The sequence below is a fragment of the Argentina anserina genome, chromosome 5, assembly GCF_933775445.1.
Source record: "Argentina anserina chromosome 5, drPotAnse1.1, whole genome shotgun sequence".
Taxonomy (NCBI): domain Eukaryota; kingdom Viridiplantae; phylum Streptophyta; class Magnoliopsida; order Rosales; family Rosaceae; genus Argentina; species Argentina anserina.
This window is the reverse complement of record NC_065876.1, coordinates 23,115,969-23,135,896: the sequence shown is the minus strand read 5'-3', so window position 1 is coordinate 23,135,896 and position 19,928 is coordinate 23,115,969. Positions and strand designations below refer to the sequence as shown.

Here is a 19,928-nt window from a genome sequence, read left to right as displayed (position 1 = left end):
CAATTCTAGCTACCTCTACGTTCCTCACCGACCGCCAAATAAAATTGCAGAGTACACCCAGATTTTAACCCCTGAAATCATCAGGAGAAGAAATTCTGAGAGACAAAGATGATGAATGGTGTTGCGTTGTTCCTTGTTTTAACTTCATTAGTCAGCGCCGGAGTTTGGTCTCCGAGTCCAGATCAACAGAACCCAAAGAAGCAAGGAGAGGAAGTCATTGTGAAAGACGGGCACAGATTGGTTGTCATCGAGTATGAAGATCAGCAAGGCCACCACCCCAACACCAAGGTCTCAATCTCGCCGGAAAACGACGGACATCGTAAGGGGAGCTCAGCTATTGCTAACAACGAGGTTTTGACACCCTCCAAGGTGACAAGGACCTTAGATAATGCCTTGGAGAACATCGATCAAAGAGGCCTCTGCGTCAGTTCATCCAAATCGGCAGGGACAAGGCCAAGGCCTTTCGTATACAAAGAAGGACGAAGATCGTCACCACTATAGTAGCCCAAAAGAGCTGATCTGTGATGCGTATGGGAAATGTAAGCACAAGATTGCGAGTGTGTTGGAGTCCAGAACTGCACATGAAGTCACAGAGACCGCACGGAAGATCGCAGACATTAACAAGGATATTATCAAGGGGACTGCTCATGGAGTCAAGGAGACGGCTCAGAAGGTCGGGGAGGTGGTGGAAAATGCCTACGACTCTGATGCTGAGAGAGCTCACGAGGTTAGAGAGCGTGCTAAGGAGACCGCTCACAGGGACAAAGATACAGCAGGAGATGCCTATGAGAAAGCTAAAGAGACGGTATCCGATAGAACACACGAGGTTGGAGAACGAGCCAAAGAGTCAGTGGACAAAGCAATGGACGCAGCCAAGACTGTGAAGGAAATGGGGAAGACCTTACGTGGAGATGTACAGGGTAATGTGTCCAAACTGAAAGAAGCTCCGGAACATGTCAAGGAGACCGTGGAGGAAGCAGCTGAAAAAGCCAAAGAGACAATGGAGCACACTGCTGATAAGGTAAAGAGAGGGGCAGAGGATATAAAGGATGCCACTGATAAGGGTTTGAGTCGAGTGTATAAAAAAGGAAGAGATATTATCTATGGTCTGTTAAAGTTTCCGCGGTCATTGTTTCAAGCAGTTGAGCCTTTGTCATCCGGGCTGAGTTTGTTTGGGTTTGCCACTGCTTATGGCATGTCTATGTGGATAACTTTGGCTTCAAGCTATGTGTTGTCTCATGTGCTTTCCCCACACCAGTTTGGGATGGTGCAGAGCAAGATTTACAAGGTTTATTTTGTGGCAATGGCTAGTACTGTTGGGATGGCATTGTTGGGACATCTAGTGAACCGTCGGAAGTTGACAGCAAGGAATGTCGACGCCTTACAGAACTACAATCTTATGCTTGCTGAATTGATGGTTCTGTTCAATATGCTCTACTTGGAGCCACGAACCACTAAGGCAAGTAGCCTCTTAATTAATGTTCTTGCAGTTGTTATAGCCAATTCTGCTATGTGTGTTTCTTTATGTCAAACCTGCCTAGCAAAGATGAACTATCTAGCTACCATCAGCATTATAGTTTTTGTTTTGTGCTATCACCTACTTATTGTTAGATGTTAGATGTGATTTTATGCATGTGGAACATTTTACTTGATGAAAAGGTACACGAGACCTAATTGTATTTCCCTAGTTCATTACATTCTGAGACAGGTCTTAAAGGTACGTCTCTAATTCAGTACATATGACATTGCACAAATCTTTTTCCCTGTTAAAAGAAACTGTAAACGATTAGATGTACGTGTTTAATCCTGGAAGGAGGACCTCGTGCATGTATCATCATGAAAAAACAGAGAAAATTTAGTTGTCAGTGAATATCTGTGCAGAACTCGGGAAGTAGCTAAAATTAATCTGTTCCAAGTACCAGCTATAATATAAACACCAACTATAATATGTCAACTGCTTTACTTATAGTTATAGGCCCTATGGAAGTTTCCAACCTTTTCAGGGAGGCATCATACTACATCCGACAAGAATGTTAAACCACAGTTTAGTAAGATTGTTGTATTTTTAGATGGAGCTTGTTTTGTGTTAAATTTGGTTCAGGGGTCTTGGTTAGATTGTGGTGCATAAATAGTATAGTACGTATCTTGTGTTATATTGTTCTCTGTCTGATTAGAAATAAAATACCGTTACTGCAGGTAATGTTTGAGAAACTAAAGTTGGAGAAGGAAGAAGGAAGAAGGAAGAGGAAGAGAGCGTGTCGGAAGCAGAACCAGCACTGAAGCCGAACGTCAGCCACTTGCTGCTGAACCTTCGACCACAACTCCCTCGGAAATACCTGAAGGAAGGGAGCCACTGAGGTAGTTCCGCGAGGGGTTGACAGACGTCTTAATGAGACAAATCAGAGGCTGAAGAAGCTGAAGAAGCTGAATTCCTACTCGTCCATCCTTAACGTCTTGACACTAATGGCTCTTACCTGGCATCTAGTATTCCTTTCTAAGAAATTGCGAAGTTCGTGCTGCTGACCGATGGGGATCTCGCCCCAATTTTGAAGGTGATGAGTGACGATGTTTGTTTTCCCTCGTTTTCTTTGTGATGTTTGTAAATCTGGTACTCATGGGACCATAGGACATTTACACGTGGGTTTTTTCATAGATGTAAATTAGTAGCGAGGTAAATGCCTACAACTCTGCGATGTGTTCTTTGCTGAAGAACCTGTCTATTGGAGAATATAGTGACTCACGTTTTGTTTTTGGTTCGTCCCGAGTTCTTTCGAAAAAAAAAAAAAAACAAGCTATAGGCACAGGAACGTCCTAGCTGTTAAATTAACTCGTTCGGATTTGTATTCTATTTTCTCTGGTGTTCCTTCTAATCCTTGTTTGTCATAATATGGGAAGTAAAGTCTCACCTGTTAATTAATTAACTCCTCATTTTCTTTCATGACTCATCAACTCACCTGGTCACGTTGGAAGTAAAGTCTCTTTGCTCCATTTGATTAGTATATGTGGTCTTAGTGTGAGCCAAATGTGCTCCACAATAACCGTAGAAAAACACAAACGTGCTTCTTCTTTTTTTGGTAGACACCTCATATGACTCACCGGTAGGTGATTCTCACCTACAAAACTATACACGAAACCGAGACAATTCACAGAGGACTTCCAATTTTCCACCCTTCAGTTTCAGATTTGAGGCACAGTACTACAATGGCAGACACCATAGTCCTCTATGCAGCTCCAGGAATGGGGCACATGATCTCCATGGTGGAGCTCGGCAAGCTCATTCTCAAGCACTACTCCCACAAATTCTCCATCACCGTGCTCTACACCACTGGAAGCCTCGTCGACACACCGAGCATCCCCGCCTACATCGATCGCATCAGACAATCCCATCCCTCCATTTCCTTCCTCCGCTTCCCACGCACCGCCGCAGCTAGCCAACCTGACCAAACTCGCAGCATGGCCGCCGTAATGTTCGAGTTCATCCGTCAGAACGACCCCAACGTCCGTCTTGCTCTACAAGATATCTGTAAAACATCTAAAGTCAGCGCCTTCATCATTGATCTCTTCTGTACCTCTGCCATGGTCATTGCCAAGGAGCTCAACATCCCTACTTTATATTTCTTCACTTCCGGCGCGGCGGCTCTCGGTGTCTTCTTGTACTTCCCGACTATCAATGCACGAGTTGACGAGAGCTTCAAGGATATGGCCGACACTGTTTTTGAGTTTCCGGGATTGGTGGCTCCTTTACGCGCTGTGCACATGGTTGAGCCGATGCTCGATCGGAACGATCCGGCGTATTCGGACATGGTATATTTCTGCTCTCATCTTGCACAATCAGATGGAATCATAGCCAACACTTTTGAAGATCTCGAGACTCCGGCTACGATTAAGGCCATTTCTGAAGGTCGATGTGTTCCTCATGCTCCAACTCCTCCTGTCTATTATATAGGACCCTTGATCGATGAAGAAAAGGCATCCGGGTCTGCACAGTCGGAGGAGGAGTGCTTGTCGTGGCTGGATAAGCAGCCGAGTCGGAGCGTGGTGTATCTCTGTTTCGGAAGCAGGGGATCATTCTCGGAAGCCCAAGTGAGAGAGATTGCAAATGGGTTGGAGAGAAGCGGTCAGAGGTTCTTGTGGGTGGTGAAAAAGCCACCTGCTGGCACCTGCAAGCAGATTCATGGCGTCAAAGACTTCGATTTGGATGCTCTTTTGCCGGAAGGCTTCTTGGAGAGGACTGAAGACAGGGGCCTGGTAATGAAGTCGTGGGCGCCGCAGGTGACGGTTCTGAAGAAGGAAGCGGTGGGAGGATTTGTGACTCACTGTGGGTGGAACTCGGTGTTGGAATCAGTGACAGCCGGGGTGCCAATGGTGGCTTGGCCGCTCTATGCAGAGCAGCATCTGAACAGGAGTGTTCTGGTGAAGGACATGAAAATGGCGATTGATGTGGAGCAGAGGGAGGGAGATGGGTTCGTGACCGGGGATGAAGTGGAGAGAAGAGTTAGGGAGTTGATGGAGTCGGAAAATGGAAGAGAGCTCAGCGAGAAGAGCTTGAAAGTTCGGGAGATTGCTTTGGGTGCTCTGGGAGAGCTTGGTTCCTCCAGAAAAGCTCTAGCCAACTTTGTGAAGGCCATTGAATGATTTGTTTCTCTAATCTGTGTTTATGAAACTATGAATACGAATGTCAAGTAGTTTTGGATCGCTTTTTATGTGGAAAATTTAAATAACTTTAGATGAGCATGAATAGAAAATGTATACTTGCATGATTGTGTATGACATATCATTTTATGAAAAAAAATATTATATATATCCGCTATATATTATAAGTGACATACTCTTTAATGCTATTGGCTCATTTTGTATTGTGATCGTTTATGATTAGTTAAATAAATTTTTGTCATTTTTACCACGTGCATGTTAATTATACAATGACGTAATATGATTGATTGGGTATACCACATTGCAATGTCACATAGTAACGGGTACACAGAATAATTACTCCATTTTATATTGCATGTTTGGTTGGCAATGGTGACATTTAGATTACTGATTTTGCCAAAATGGCTGTTAATTTTACTACGTCGAGCATGGTATTAGTGATTGGATACATAGAAGAAATACACAAAAACAGTAGAAGATTGTTGGGAAACAACAAATAAATTTGTTGCTCATCCTTATTATGTTCATTCCATGCACACCTCACACATAAATGTCAAGTGTATTTTATAATAACTATGATTATAAAATTTATTTAGAAAAATTACACTTAATATTTATTTGTGAGGCGAGTGTGATAAGGTGTGCGCTAAATTTATTTAGAAACAACAGTCCCGCTCACCTGCGGAACTGTTTTTGCGGAACACAACGGGTCAATCAACCTATGGTCATTCGATTTTAATGAAGCTGATCTGAAGGCTGATAGTAACTTTACCCCCTTCCGTAGTCCACACATGATGTCCTTCCCTTTCACTCTCTCTCTCTCTCTCTCTCAAGCACAACTTGTTTCAAATTAAGAGTACGTAAAATAGAGTTGTCACAGTCTGTAATTATATGACCTCACCTACAATTCAAAGTCTCAAAAGAAATTTCATAGATAGCTCAACAATAATAAGTCATCTACAATCTCTACCGTTTATGTCAATGTCAATCCTATATTCAACCACAACCACAATTAGAAGTTGCAAAATGTTACCATCTAGTACTATAAACAGAAACTCGTAAAATCGGAAAATGGAAAAGTATAAAACTGAATATCAATTTTGCGTGGGAAGGATAGTGTGTTCCACACTTCCATTGTCACCGTTCGGGGCCAACTTATCTATCCTCTTTCAATTGCTTCCATTAATTTTCAACCATGATATATAATGCTTGTATTAAAACAAAACAAAAAACATGTGCCCACTTATCTACTTTACCAAACTAGTTTGTTCACTTTGTTGTTTCAATACCTAACAAATGCCGAGGTTACCACTCGTTTGCAACAAACCCAATACTGCTATTTATGTCTTAAGGCTCACTCTAGAAGCTAAAACAACTGAAATTAAGCCAACCAAATGTAGCTTAGTTGAGGACGAACTCCACAATCGAGACACAAGACAATCTTTTGTTTTATCTTAGTAGCCTGGTCAGCTAGGGTTGGGAAAATAAGCTCAAAACATTTGAAAAGCCAACATGTGTTTCAGAGTTTTTTTGAGTGATTCGAGTTACATCTTCATAATTGCTGTCTAAATCTCTATTATTTCGTTCTTAAATTTTCTAAATTTACTCTTTTAATTACTATCTACACATCCTTTCATTTTTTTTATTCTGTTTCTCATTCTCATCTTCTTATGTTTTCAATCTAAAAAGGCATTAATTCAATTTTTATTTTTATCGTTTTCTACTCTAACATGAGATTTAATCACTTCAAATTAAAAATAACAATCTCAATTAATACATATTAATTTCATAAAATTGATCAACTATAAGATTTTTAACACAATAGAAAAATTAGAATTAATCAACATGACACTCTACAATTCTACTATAACAAAGGTTAAATTGAATTTAATTCAACTCCCCGACTATATTATCCCTCAATGAAAAATGGAGGTATGTTGTAAATTGAAGAGGTAAAGCCATAAATGTGAGTGTTTGTTTTTAAATAAAATGAAATTTAGAATTAATTTCAGTTTACCCCCTTTATCTTTATACGTAAAATCAGCTCACCTTTTAAAACTTTTATTTTAATCAGTTTTCCCCTTATACTTTGAATGAACATCATATTAGGACAAAATTCAGTTTAACTCTCTAATTGTGATTATAATTGATTAAATTTCGATCAAATAGCTATCCAAACAAGGCTTCAAATCATATATGCAAGATCAAAACATAATTCCCATCAATTTTTCAATAAAACTGAAACTTTCAAATTAAGTTTTGTAATATCATTATCTATATAATCCATATAAAAATCTGAATTTTGTTATAGTATGATTTCCATTCAAAGTATAAGGGAGAAACTAATTAAAATAAAAGTTGAAGGGGTGAACTGATTTTACGTCTAAAAATTAGGGGTAAACTGAAATTAATTTAAAATTTTAAGGTGAGAGTTTATAAAAGAGGTAAAATAGGTTTTAAATAATTAATCAGATATAAATAAATATATGGAGGTGTATCTAGAATCATCTTTTTTCTTTATCTTCATCTTTTACTAGTCTTTCTACATGCACTTACGCGTGTGCAACAACCTCCAATTTCTTCTCTACTCTCTCACTATCTTTTTAGTGGTTTTACTTTCCGTTTTGTGTCTAAATTATAATAATATGTTTTATACATTTGGTTTAGTTTTGTAAAAGTTAATAAATTATGGGTATTTTTATTATGGGTATTTTTAGTAATTCAAAAATTTAACCATTGAAATCTCCTTCTTACTTTATTAATAGAATATTTATTTTATTAATAAAATTATAACCGACAAATTGGCTCATTAACCTCATTTAATTAGCTTGATCATCAATCTTAACATCTTTTTTAATTTGGTTTTTCTTTCCTTTCCCTTCTATGTTCGCATGGTTCCATTTGGATCAGCTGGAAAACATAGTAGAAAATACGCTTTGTGTTGGATTTACTTATTGCGGTTATTTTTTCTTATTTGCCTTCATTAGTTTATTGTCATCTTCCACTCATTTCATTTAATTCAATCAAGAGTTACATGAGAAAAGAAACAGAAAACAAAACCCAACTTTTGTAGTGACAAAAGTCTCTGCTGCGCTCAAAATCAGCGAGTTGTTACATGAGTATTTACAACTTACCTTCTATGAATCTATGCATTGAATCTATTAGGCCATCTCCAGTAAGAGAGATAAATTGAGATTTGTAGTTCTTTTTAACATGCAAATTATGAACTCCAGCAAACAAAAAACAATAGGGCTAAACGGTGTGCAGGTCCAAAGAGGGGTGGAGACCATGAATTGAAAATGTTGGGGGCCAAATGCAAAAATATTTTAACCTATCAAATATATTTTTTGCCGATATTTATTTATCTTGATCTGTTAAATACAAATTTTATATGCTTTAGGAAAGGAAATCCAAACGATATAGGGATATGCATCAACAATGGAAAGAGATTGAAGTAGAGAGTGATAATGTGATGGTGCTATCGGCGTTGGCTAATGGAGTGGACAAGTGAGCTCGGGATTATTTACGAGGATTGCAGGTACTATATGCAAAGCCTTTGATTTTATTTTGCTTATACATGTTTTTCGAGAAGCGAATGGCGTAGCTTATAGATTGGCTACCCTCGCTAGTAAGTCTAGTATAGATGAAGTGAAAAGAAGAGTTAGAGAGTTGATGGAGTCGGAAAATGAAGAAAAGCTCAGAGAGAGGAGCTTGAACATTGGGGAGACTGCTCAGGGTGCTCTTAGCGAGCATGGTTCTTCCAAAAGAGCTCTAGTCAACTTTGTTAATGCCATTGCATGAAAATTAATTGATACGCGCCAAGCTTTACAATTACGAAGACATTTAGTGAGTGCAGTCTTTTGCGTTCCAATAATCAAATAACTTCGTTCTCAATTATCTTGAATAAATGTTACTCGTCTTTATCAATATATTATTCTCAAGGTTCAAAAAAACGCTAAGCGGTAACCGGACGGACAATCACCACTTAGTGCCTAGACGGCTAGGTGGTTTTGAATTATTAAATATTAATTTATTTTTATACATGTATTTAATACTATTTATATGATTAAAAATATATAATGAGTAAAAACGCCATGAACAATCGAATAGCCTAAAAACGCCACGGTGACCCGCCGCCTAGTGCCTAGGCAACCGTATTTTAGAACACTGGTTATTCTTGTTTTCCAGTGGCTAGCTTGGTTCTCAAGTTCTCAATGAAGATGTTATGATTTTAGCTTAGAAGTACTCGCTAGCTAGAGTGCTTCGTTTTGATTCATTTCATCACAACTCGCATTGTATATCTAACCACTCCCCTCTCAACCAAACTCTCACCATAAATAGAGACGAAACAACGACCAACTGTCACAGTTCAATGATGGGAACTAGGGCTCGTCAACGAGCCAGGCCGGGCCTTAGTAAATTTAAATAAGTGACAGGTCTGGCCATATATTTTCACAAATATGAAGATCTAAGCCTGTCCACCTAAAGACGGCCTTGCGGGTTTGTATTAGCAAAACAAACATAATACTCTTATTTAAAAGTTTGGACAATAAAAGAATTATTTCAAAACATTCTCAAAACAAAGTCACAAATAAATTATAGTTTTGAAATATTGTCGATCAACACCAATAGATGTGATCGATATATATATTCAGCGACCCTATAAAAATTTCGTTCATTTTGAACATGGTTTGACCGTCTATACCTACGGTCGAGGCATTTTGACATAATAAAACCTCATTGACCGGGGTTTTCCAAATGGTTTGTTGCGATCACGCACGATTGACAAAAATTAGATGATTTCAAATATGTAAACAGCTTTCAGCATTCGCATCTTGGTAATGGGTTATCCCTTAGGGCATATTAGTAGTTTTTTTGGTTTACCATAAATTCTTACGGTCAAACGAGGTACGAATTGGATGAAATTTTAAAATTGTCACTAAATATATATATCAATCACATCAGATGGTGCCAGTCGATTCCAAGAAGTTTATTTTATATAATCGCTTCATAATGTGATGATTTTATTATAAACCTAATATAAAGGTTATGATACATTAGTGGACATTTAGGTGATCGACAACTCCAGTTCGAAATATAGTCGATCAACACCAGTAGATGTGATCAGTATATATATATAGGGACCACGTAAACATTTCATCTGTTTTGGACATGGTTTGACCGTTTGTACCTACGGTCAACAAAAAAAAGCGTTTTGACATATTGAAACCCCATTGACTGGGGCTTTGCCAAATCAGTTTTCTCAGTGCGACCGCTCACGATAGGTAATAAAAATTAGGTGATTTCAGATATACAAACGGCTTTCGGTGTTCGCATCTTTGTAATAGGTCCTCCCTTAGGGCATATTAGTGGTGTTTCGGTTCACCGAAAATTCCGACAATCAAATGAGGTCCGAATTAGATGAAATTTTTATAGGATCACTAAATATAAGTACCAATCACATCGGCTAGTGTCGATTAATCCCGAGAAGTTTCCTTCATATAGTCACTTCATAATGCGGTAGTTTTATTTTAAACCTAGTATAAATGTTATGATACATTAGTGGACACTTAGGTGATCAACAACTACAGTTCGAAATATGGTCGATCGACGCCAGCAAATGTGATCATTATATATATTTAGGGACTCCTAAAAATTTCGTTTGTTTTGGACATGGTTTGACCGTTTGTACCTACGGTCAACCAAAAAAGAGGCATTTTGATATATTGAAACCCCATTGATCAGGACTTTGCCAAATCAGTTTTCACAGTGTGATCGTGCACGATAGGTAACAAAAATTAGGTGATTTCAGATATGCAAACGGCTTTTGGTGTTCGCATCTTTGTAATGGGTCCTCTCTTAGGGCATATTAGTGGTGTTTTCGATTTACCGGAAATTCTAACGGTCAAACGAGGTCCAAATTAGATGAAATTTTTACAGGGTCACTAAATATAAGTACCGATCACATCGGCTGGTGTCGATTAATCCCGAGAAGTTTCCTTCATATTGTTACTTCATAATGCGATAGTGTTATTTTAAACCTAGCATAAAGGTTATGATACATTAGTGGACACTTCGGCGATCAATAACTCTGGTTCTAAATACGGTCTATCGAGACCAGCATATGTGATCAGTATATATATTTAGGGACCCCATAAAAATTTCGTCCGTTTTGGACATATATTTAGGGGCCGTACATATGGTTAACAAAAAAAGAAGGATTTTAACATATTAAAACCTCATTGACCGGGGATTTGCCAAATGAGTTTCCTCGGTGCGACTGCGCACGATAGGTGAAAAAAATTAGATGATTTCATATATGCAAACGGTTTTCGACGTTCACAACCTGGTAATGGATCCTCCCTTAGGGAATATTAGTTGTGTTTTCGGTTTACCGGAAATTCTGACGGTCAGATGAGGTTCGAATTAGATGAAGTTTTAACAGGGTCCCTAAATATTAGTACTGATAACATCAGCTGGTGTCGATTAATCCCGAGAAGTTTACTTCATATAATTCATATAGTCGTTTCATAATGCTACAATTTTATTTTAAATCTAGTATAAAGTTATAATATTAAGAAATATAAAATTTTAAATCTAGTATTATTAACATATATAATATTTTATGTATAATTATTACCAAAAAAGACATAATTGATATATGTATAATATATTATATGCATATATAATATTTTATTTTTAGGCGGGCTTTTACGGGTCGGACCCATTGGCCGGTCCGGGTTTCACACCTCTAAACTAAGCCCAATCCTCTATCCACGGAAACGGATTTTTGCGGGTTTTCTCGCGGACCGGGCCGGGTAAAAGCCCATCAGACTTGTGGGTCTCCGCGGGCTAAATGATGAGGCTTAGGGACGGTTTGTGTTGCTAGACTTGCCTTGAATATAAATGATGTTCTGTCCCTCGCACAAGTGGACTCTGTAGCTCGCTTAGAAGCTTAAATATTTGTAGCTTGTCATGGTCTCTCTCTGTCCATTTTTGGGACAGACCGTCTTCGATTAGTCTAGGCGATATCGATCAGATGTTTAAGGTGCTAACCATCAACTGCGTTTGGTATATTTAGAGAGAGCAATGCGCTAGCTCATCATCTTTCTATATGGACACTATCTAATAAGCCGTGTTGCAATGTTTTTAGTTCCCGTTCTCCTTTCTTGATTACAAACTGGTTGTTCTGGGTACAGTTGGATGTTAGTAGTAGAGTTGGCAGGGTGCTTTCAAAACAGTCCTTCATAGAGTGCGTTTCAGTGAGCTGGTTACGATGCCATTCTTTCTACAATGGACCAAGTGCGGCTAATATTTCGTCATTAGATTCAGACATTCAGTACCCCCGCGGTGACCGCCACAGGAGCAGCCGTGCCAGGACGCTTCAACTCCCAACTAAAAGCTTTACTCGGAAACAACAAACTCTGATCATAATGTGAAGTAGAAACATCAGTGTCGCATGCCCGTTAACTGGTTTCCAATTGCTTTCGTGACTTTTCCAACCATAACTACAACACCGAACTTCAATTTAAATTTTGAGGACTTGCAGACTTCTGGACATTCTTCACAAACTATAAAATCTATTAACTCGACCATTTCATATGTTCTTAATGTATCAAGACCATCAATGGCCAAACTGAGTTAATTTGGTAGACGCCTAAACAACAATTAGCCTCTCTAGCTGAGGTGGGGCAGAACTTGGCATCCAGTCGATTAATATGTTCTACCAATTTACAAAACCTTGAATTTGGCCCATGCACTGTCAAGCGAAAGAAAATAACGACTATAGGAAGCCACTGACATGTTCAAAGTTCAAACTATTACTTTGCCAGAAAAAATAATAATAATAAAGACGCACCCTGCTCATCTGACATCAACTCTATCTCAAGGATGCTGCAATGTTAGTTACCAGCCACTGCGAAATTCTGTCTGCAGCTTTTCTCTCATGCCGGAAAAATTGCCAAATAAGGGATGGCCTTTTTGTACCACAACATTCTGTGAAAAATAATAGTGATGCTGACTACACAAGATCTATATGTATACATATATGGTTTCGGCAAATTATAGGACTGTAGAAAACAAATTCATCTAAAATGCAACATGGTGACTGAATAATTATGCATTTGAGAACCTTCACAAAGGTGCACTTCTCCAACACCATTGAGTAGCAGATCAAGCATATGTGATATGTTAAATCAAATTAATAAAAGAACCACAAAAGATCTGCAAGTCATCTACATTAATGTGTCTCAAAATAACTTTCGGATTTCTAAGATACCTCAAAATACAAGAGAGAAGTATGTCAGATAGTTACTGCAGTCACAACTAACTTCACATAAATAGAGTTCCCCCAAATCAAACCAAAAATGCTTCTCTAACTTTAATTAGTTAACTGAACAATATTTTAAAAAGGAATATGGCTAACCAAACATAGATTTAAGACATAGCCAAAAAATTTGACAGCAACAATCTGACAAAAGATGTTGCAAAGTAACCACTGAACTACGGGCAGTTAAACATCTTTTGTAAAACAGCATTATCACTTATGAAACGATACCTGTTTACTAGTATGGTGTATAATAAGAAATTTTTGACTGGAGAGACATGTTACTTATGAAATTGCTTAATGCAATCCATTTATATATGTAGTTTTTTTACTTATAATGAAGAACAATGGCCAAAAATTATACTGCAGGGGACTTGCATGAAATGATAAAGTTATCTTGCTCACCACCTTTCCTTATTATACATAAGCCTATTGATGTCTGAGTCTTCATTGCCTAGTAAACAAACTACAATTAGAAAAGATTTAGACTTTACAAGCTTGAGGATGCAAGAATGTGAACTTGGGATTTCCTACTATTGCTAGCCTCGCACGTGTCGCTACAACAAGGTGGACCAACAAACGAAATTTCATTTTAATATTTCTTGCTTATAAATTTTGGTGCATATATAACAGTGAACCCAATATATTGTATTTTATTCCTTCAAAAAAAATTGGCAATTACATCAAATTTTTCTCTCACTTATAATCCTCCTTTATTGCCACGACAACAAATACATTGTACTGCAGTCACTAAATCTTTTATTATTTATGCAGATTATTATGCAAATGTACTTATCTTCTTTTTATTTAGAGCAATGAGAACTGAAACTCGTCAATTTATATATTTACAGATGATATATGAACATGGAAAGAAGATATTGGGCAATAATTGGAAATACTAGTAAAATTTTCAAAAGGAAGCAAGTGCGTAATCATTGATTCTAGGTATGGCCTTACATCTATATATTGTAGAAGAATGTTACAGAATATAGAGTATCTCAAAAATACAAGGTTTTTCTAATCAACAACCATCATAACGAACCTCGGCTGAAATTTGAATAATCTAATAATTACACTAAACTGTAGGTGCAATTCTGAATACCTCTGGTTATTCTTTAGATATGCACTTGCACCTGCGCTGATGCTCTGAGAGTTCCTGCAACATTATGAACATTTCAATACATAGAGAACTTTCCTTCAAATATTCCAGAGATATAGTTCAATTCAAATCTGACATTTCTAAATGTATACAATTCCTTTCTCAAACATATACCCTCTTTCTTAGAACTTCCTGTTTTTTTTTTTTTCTTGTTCCTGGTTTCTACTTTCGAGGAAACCAATTTCGAATAGTTGATGGATATTCCTTACTTTCAATTCCCTCCAAATTCCTCAGTAAACTTACATATGAGAAGTTCCTGAACAAGGTCAATGTGTATTATACCTGAATCTGCTTCTGTAGAAACTTCACATACTCCACTGCCTCGTCTAACATATCCGCGGTATTAGTTTGCTGCAAGGACCAACAATAGAAGCCCCATACAAAACAACTGTAAGCTAATAGTCTGCTTAATCAGACTCATGAAAGTTTACTACAAATTTGGGACACCAAATATTATCTGAACAATCCACTAATTTATTCTCTTACAAACACTTGGGATAATATACAAATGCTAGAGTCAAAATCTGGCAAGAACTTTCAAGACTGATTAAATAGGGAGTTCATGTACAAAAATAAAAACTTACATGAACTAAAATCATATAAAAGAACAGTAAACAAGAGGTCCACCTTCTTCTTGGGAGATGGATGTAAAACAAATAACAATCTTCATAAAATGGTTTATCAGTAACATTAAAGTCCCGGAATCTCACCATACGGAAAAAATGGAAAGTATAAAATATAATTACATGCAGTTTTAAACTTCCAATAAGCTTGAAAACATGAAGATTGAAAAACATAAAAGTGAACCTAAATAAGAACTCATCATGATAAATATTAAACACAAAATATCAAAGTCACTTACTGACTTGTTCTTGCTGATGTAAAGTTCAGAACAAATATTTTATTTTAAATTCGCCAAATTTTCATCCTCCTTTTACATCAGCCTCTCCCTAGTTCATTTCTTACAAGTTCAAAAGGTGAAGAACTTCCAACATATGTTATTAACTATATAGTATATGAACAGTTATTTTAAATTCGCTAAATTTTCATCCTCCTTTTACATCAGCATCTCCCTAGCTCATTTCTTACAAGTTCAAAAGGTGAAGAACTTCCAACATATGTTATTAACTACATAGTATATGAACAGTTAAATTTCTCACTCATTTCACAGATTAATCTAAAGTCAGAACTTTCCATGAATACATGATGAAGAGAAGAACTTAAAGTCGTCATTAGATTGTCATCATCATTTGACTAACACAAAGTAGGATATTCATATGGATAATATTAGTTCGATCGTACCACAGTTCCATATATATCACTAGCTACGATTGAACAATACATTGCTATATACAGAATTGGTAATTCAAAATTGATCTTACAAGTCTTATAATATTGATATGTATAGGATCAGAAAGTGTATCAGTTGGAAGCTCTAACCTTATCCATGTTGGGTACAAGCTCCTGAAGCTTCCTTATCCGGTCACTGATTCTAGTCCTCCTGACCTATATATGGTAAACCCATGAATTTAAAGAACAAAATAAACCAATATATCAGCTCAACTTGGTAATTATTTATAATTAAAATTGGAAACATAATCCCACATCTAATTTTCCACATCAATCAACACAATGTGTCCAAGCTAGGAAGACTATATATAGTAATGTTAGGAATCACACACCCTTTCAGCAATACTCCTCGGATGAGTAGCACAACCTCTCTTTGCCCTGATCCTCAAAGTCCCTGACTCCTCAAATCCACCTTCCTCCAATTTCTTCAAGAAAAAAAAATCCACCACCAAATATTAAACACACAAAATTCGTTTCAGAAAACAAAAAAAGAAGGAAGATTTCAAATTTACTCACCACCTCCCCAACCCGCTTATTAGCCGAAGAAGAAGACGAAGAAACGCTGCTGAAATTGGGGTTGGTCGACCCGTAGTCGAGGCTGGCCGGAATCCCAAACCGTCCGGAGAAAAACCCTTCCGACCCATCACTCGAATTCCCGACAAAATCAGCCGGAGAGCTGTTCTGTCTCAAAAACGCACCAGATGGATCCCCGACCACATCCGAACCGAACCCAACTGATGAAGTGGGCCCCCCGCAGTTATCGGCGAGAAGGTCGGTGAGGCACTGTGTAGGCTTCAAAGGGTCCTCTTCTTCGTCCTCAAGTAGGGCTTCCAACCATGACGCCGGGGCCGAGCAGAACCGGCTGAGCCCTCCTCGAGTCACTTCTCCACTTCCGCCGGGTGCCGGTTGCATCTGCCCTCCTCAACCCCAACGCTGCCCTAAACTGCTATATAAATAGTTTCTAGTTTGATTCTACAAAAATGGAGAAGAAGAAACCTAATGAGGAAGGTGAGACTGAGAGAGAGAGACAGAGGCTTCACTACACTGTGTGTTGGTTTTGAAGGGCAGACAATATCAGATGGTTTATTATTACTTCTGATCCTTTTGTTCTGTTGTCTCTGAGCTATATTGCGCCAAATCAAGAAACCCCACGGAGGGTGATTCTCCGCTACCACGGCCGCATCTGTACCTTCACTCTCCGCCGTCGATGGGGCTTGGTGAAAGTGAAGAGTCTGGACGGTGATTAAGTGGGGTTTTAATTGCCCCTTACTGACGTGCACGTAACGTGAGGGTAACATGTAAACTCCGGCGCGGTTTTGAGAGGGGTGGAATGTCACGACGTCATCGTTTACTGGGCTCACCAAAACGGTGTCTTCAATGCGAAGAAAGGTGAGGCGAGGAGTGGCGCGTGGGGTGGACGTGTGGATCGGAGTGGTAAGAGTTAGTTCAAAGGGGGTTGTGAAAATGGGATTTGGTTTTCTTGCCCTTTGTGGCAAGTTTAAGGAGATGGCAATGATGGGCATTCTGTTAAGACTTTTCATAATGAGAGAAAAAGTTGGGTTAAGGACTTGAGTCTCTCTCTCTCTCTCTCTCGGACATCGACGTTTAGTCCTTTACCTGCTTTCTACTGTTAAAGATCCAAAGGACAGCCCTACTGGGGTTGAGTCGAATCCAAGGGTCACATTCTGTACCAAATGTGGTACCGCACTCTCCAATCAATGATAACACTAGATGACACTATAATACGATTAGAGGAAGAAGAAAAAACTACATGCGTCTTCGTGGATTTGGTGTAGTGGTAATGCAGGCTGCATCTGCATGTTGGGTGAATGCTTATGTGATACTCTTGACAATAGGAGGTTATTAGTTTGAACATCCGCATGTGAAAAACACTTCTTAGAGAGGGTCTGTACCGTATCTGTTTTTCGGGCCCAGAGTGGTGGACCACCCATCCACCATTTTTTTGTACCAAAAAAAAAGTTCAACAATCACATAACGTAATATTTGATAAAAGTTAAAATTATAACTTTTTGATAAAGAGATTATTGTCAATTAATTTCTTTATTTTTCAAAAAGATGTTGAGTTACTTTTTGACCTTGTAAACTCTAAATACCCTAATAAAAAAAACACAAGACGTTGTGTTATCGAGAGAAAGCGACTAAGAGCACTAAGAAAGAAAATTGTCCATGTCTATTGGCAAGCATTTTATCAACATCGGACTCTACGATTGGAAAAGACGAAAATGCCAAAATATGTATGTGCAAAACATCAAATTGCATTAAACTACTGTAAATTATTACAATCAAATTCAATCATGAGCCATATATCATTGAAAAACTATGATTGTCATATTTTCCATAAAATTATACATATCTCAGATTTTGTTAGTTTCTAGAATCAATTATTATATTTTAAGAGAAGAAAGGTTAGAACTAAAATTCTACTTAGGTTTTGCCGACAATTATGGAGACTTCAAGTACTATGGCACAAGATCATCATTTCCAATATATCAAGGAAGTTAATTCAAATGAGGATGTAAAAAAATCCTACTTCTAGAAGAGATACTTCAAGGTTTTATCATTAAATATCAAAAGAAGAGTCTGAATCTAAGTCTTATAAGGACACATGAAGGATTGAAGCCAAAGACATTCAAAATATTCCTTTTAAATAGAAGCATGAATTTCACATAAAGAGATGTCTCTAGAGAAAAATTGAAGATGCCTAACTTTAAGTAACTAATTCTTCTAGTTACTTAGAAGGTAAATCAACATAGGTGTATTGAATTGAGTACATGTTTATTGTTGAGCACTCTTTACTGATTGGTGCTCAGTTGATTACTTATTTAATCTAGTGTTTTTTGCTAGTTGGTACCTAGTCGACATATGAACTTGCTATTTAGCTGGAAATTTTTGGTGGCTCTATTAGTTGCACCGATCATGCACGAGGTGGTAGTGATTAAGAACATCATTGGAATGAAGCGTTTTGGAAGATGGTGCATGCTATTTGGTTTCAATGTACAATAAATGTAGATGTGAGGAAGTTCCATCGGAGCTCTCTTTTTGTAGATGATGCAAAAGTTGTTTTAGTGTTGATGTCTATGGTGTTATGCTGGTGGAATGAATACATAGTGGCTCATGCCTTTTATTCGCTTCCTCGATGACAGGTACGAGGGTCATCAATGGGTATAATCAAATTACACGTTGATGTTGCGTTTCAACTTGCCGATGGCACTTCTAGTTTGAGTGGTGTATTTCGAGGCCATCGTGGTAATAACTTGGGGCTTTTTCTCCACATTATGGAATGGTGAATCCTCTCGTATGCATGTTGAGTCTCTGGCAATGATGGAGGGTTTAAAGTTTGCTTGGCGGTATGCTCTCACCCCGTCGATTATTAAATCTAATTGTCAAGTGTTGGTTGAAGCTATTCATAAAGGTACGTTGGATTATTCAAGTTTTGGCTTTCTGATATAGGCTTTACTCTAATTACTATAGCGCGTTTATCATTTGCTAGGCACATGATTAATACTGTGGCCATCTAAGATCTTTGATTCATGAATTTATTCATTCCCACAAAAAACAAAGACTATCAATATTATTAGCTTGTAGGTTCGATTTTGCTCATGGTCCAACCATATTCATACACAATTCCATATCAAATCAAACTTATGGTATTAACAATTAAGACCCAAGCGCGTGTTGTCTACGCAATTCTCTCTCAACCTGAGAGTTCCCCTCTGTTCATCAGAGCTTACCCAAGGAGTGATTCCTTCAACCCAGGTCTTTTACCTAGTCTCATATCTTTTTGATCTAGTTTTATCCTTCCATTCTCTAGTTTTTATCCACCCATCTACTTATTCTCTCACTTTTACTCGATTCAACATTCCATCTCCCTCCAACATCCCAACTATGCATAAAATTTCATCTATTTAATTCTCAGATTTTTAACCCTTTCTTGCTCTTAAATTTCTCGATTTTTACACACTTCCCTACCGATCCATCTATTCCATCTATCATTCTTACTTTGTTCCTCTTTTTTCTTCTTTGTTCCTTTACTTGTTTTTTTTTTCAAACTCTAGCATCTCCAAATTACTCAATGGGAGATTATTGCTTTGAATTGCATAGGCTTGAATAATGATCGATTTGTCGAGGCATTACTAATCTTGATTCGGCAACAGAGGCCAACCATCATCTTCTTAACAGAAACGAAGATTGACGATTGGGATTACATGAATTGGCTCCACCTACGGATTGGGTACAAAAATTATGAAGCTTTCAAGAGCCAAGGGCAGTCTGGTGGAGTTGTTATGTTTTGGCAAGATGGGGTTGATATCTGATTTCTCTCCAAGTAGAAATTCTATGTGGAGGTCTTTGCCATAGATGGTTCTTGAATTTTGTGGCGTTTGACTGAGTTCTATGGACACCCATCGGCGTCGCAACATC

At 37.9% G+C, this 19,928-nt stretch overlaps 3 protein-coding genes across 6 annotated transcripts; 2 read left to right on the top strand and 1 right to left on the bottom strand.

The window, feature by feature from the left end:
- Positions 1-100: 100 nt before the first annotated feature.
- On the top strand, positions 101-2,523 carry LOC126795762 (uncharacterized). Its single transcript, XM_050522527.1, has 4 exons — positions 101-369; positions 416-1,459; positions 2,197-2,264; positions 2,382-2,523. Exons 1-4 carry the CDS (start codon positions 109-111, stop codon positions 2,521-2,523), a joined length of 1,515 nt encoding a protein of 504 aa, XP_050378484.1. The 5' UTR covers positions 101-108.
- A 446-nt stretch (positions 2,524-2,969) lies between these two features.
- Positions 2,970-4,695, top strand: LOC126793416 (UDP-glycosyltransferase 88F3-like). The gene has a single exon (XM_050519931.1). The coding sequence runs from the start codon at positions 3,202-3,204 to the stop codon at positions 4,633-4,635; it is 1,434 nt and encodes a 477-aa protein (XP_050375888.1). The 5' UTR covers positions 2,970-3,201; the 3' UTR covers positions 4,636-4,695.
- A 7,934-nt stretch (positions 4,696-12,629) lies between these two features.
- Positions 12,630-16,975, bottom strand: LOC126793419 (transcription factor bHLH80-like). Of its 4 annotated transcripts, none has more exons than XM_050519939.1 (6): positions 16,005-16,969; positions 15,821-15,913; positions 15,579-15,644; positions 14,421-14,489; positions 14,082-14,135; positions 12,630-12,648 (listed from the first exon to the last, which is right to left on the bottom strand). In XM_050519939.1, exons 1-5 carry the CDS (start codon positions 16,398-16,400, stop codon positions 14,088-14,090), a joined length of 672 nt encoding a protein of 223 aa, XP_050375896.1. In that variant the 5' UTR covers positions 16,401-16,969; the 3' UTR covers positions 12,630-12,648; positions 14,082-14,087. The 4 variants fall into 4 exon arrangements, with proteins under 4 accessions (XP_050375896.1, XP_050375894.1, XP_050375897.1 ...); XM_050519937.1 differs by lacking the exon at positions 12,630-12,648 and having other exon boundaries at positions 13,919-14,135; positions 16,005-16,460; positions 16,582-16,969; XM_050519940.1 differs by lacking the exon at positions 12,630-12,648 and having other exon boundaries at positions 13,919-14,135; positions 16,008-16,975.
- Between the last annotated feature and the right edge of the window lie 2,953 nt (positions 16,976-19,928).

Coding starts and splice junctions, on each gene's coding strand:
- LOC126793416 (XM_050519931.1), top strand. CDS start 3,202: ATGGCAGACACCATAGTCCTCTATGCAGCTCCAGGAATGGGGCACATG.
- LOC126795762 (XM_050522527.1), top strand. CDS start 109: ATGATGAATGGTGTTGCGTTGTTCCTTGTTTTAACTTCATTAGTCAGC. Junction 370..415: donor AGGTTTTGACACCCTCCAAG/GTGACAAGGACC, acceptor TCGATCAAAGAG/GCCTCTGCGTCAGTTCATCC. Junction 2,265..2,381: donor AGGAAGAGAGCGTGTCGGAA/GCAGAACCAGCA, acceptor AGGGGTTGACAG/ACGTCTTAATGAGACAAATC.
- LOC126793419 (XM_050519939.1), bottom strand. CDS start 16,400: ATGCAACCGGCACCCGGCGGAAGTGGAGAAGTGACTCGAGGAGGGCTC. Junction 15,914..16,004: donor ATAAGCGGGTTGGGGAGGTG/GTGAGTAAATTT, acceptor TTTTTCTTGAAG/AAATTGGAGGAAGGTGGATT. Junction 15,645..15,820: donor CGAGGAGTATTGCTGAAAGG/GTGTGTGATTCC, acceptor TACCATATATAG/GTCAGGAGGACTAGAATCAG.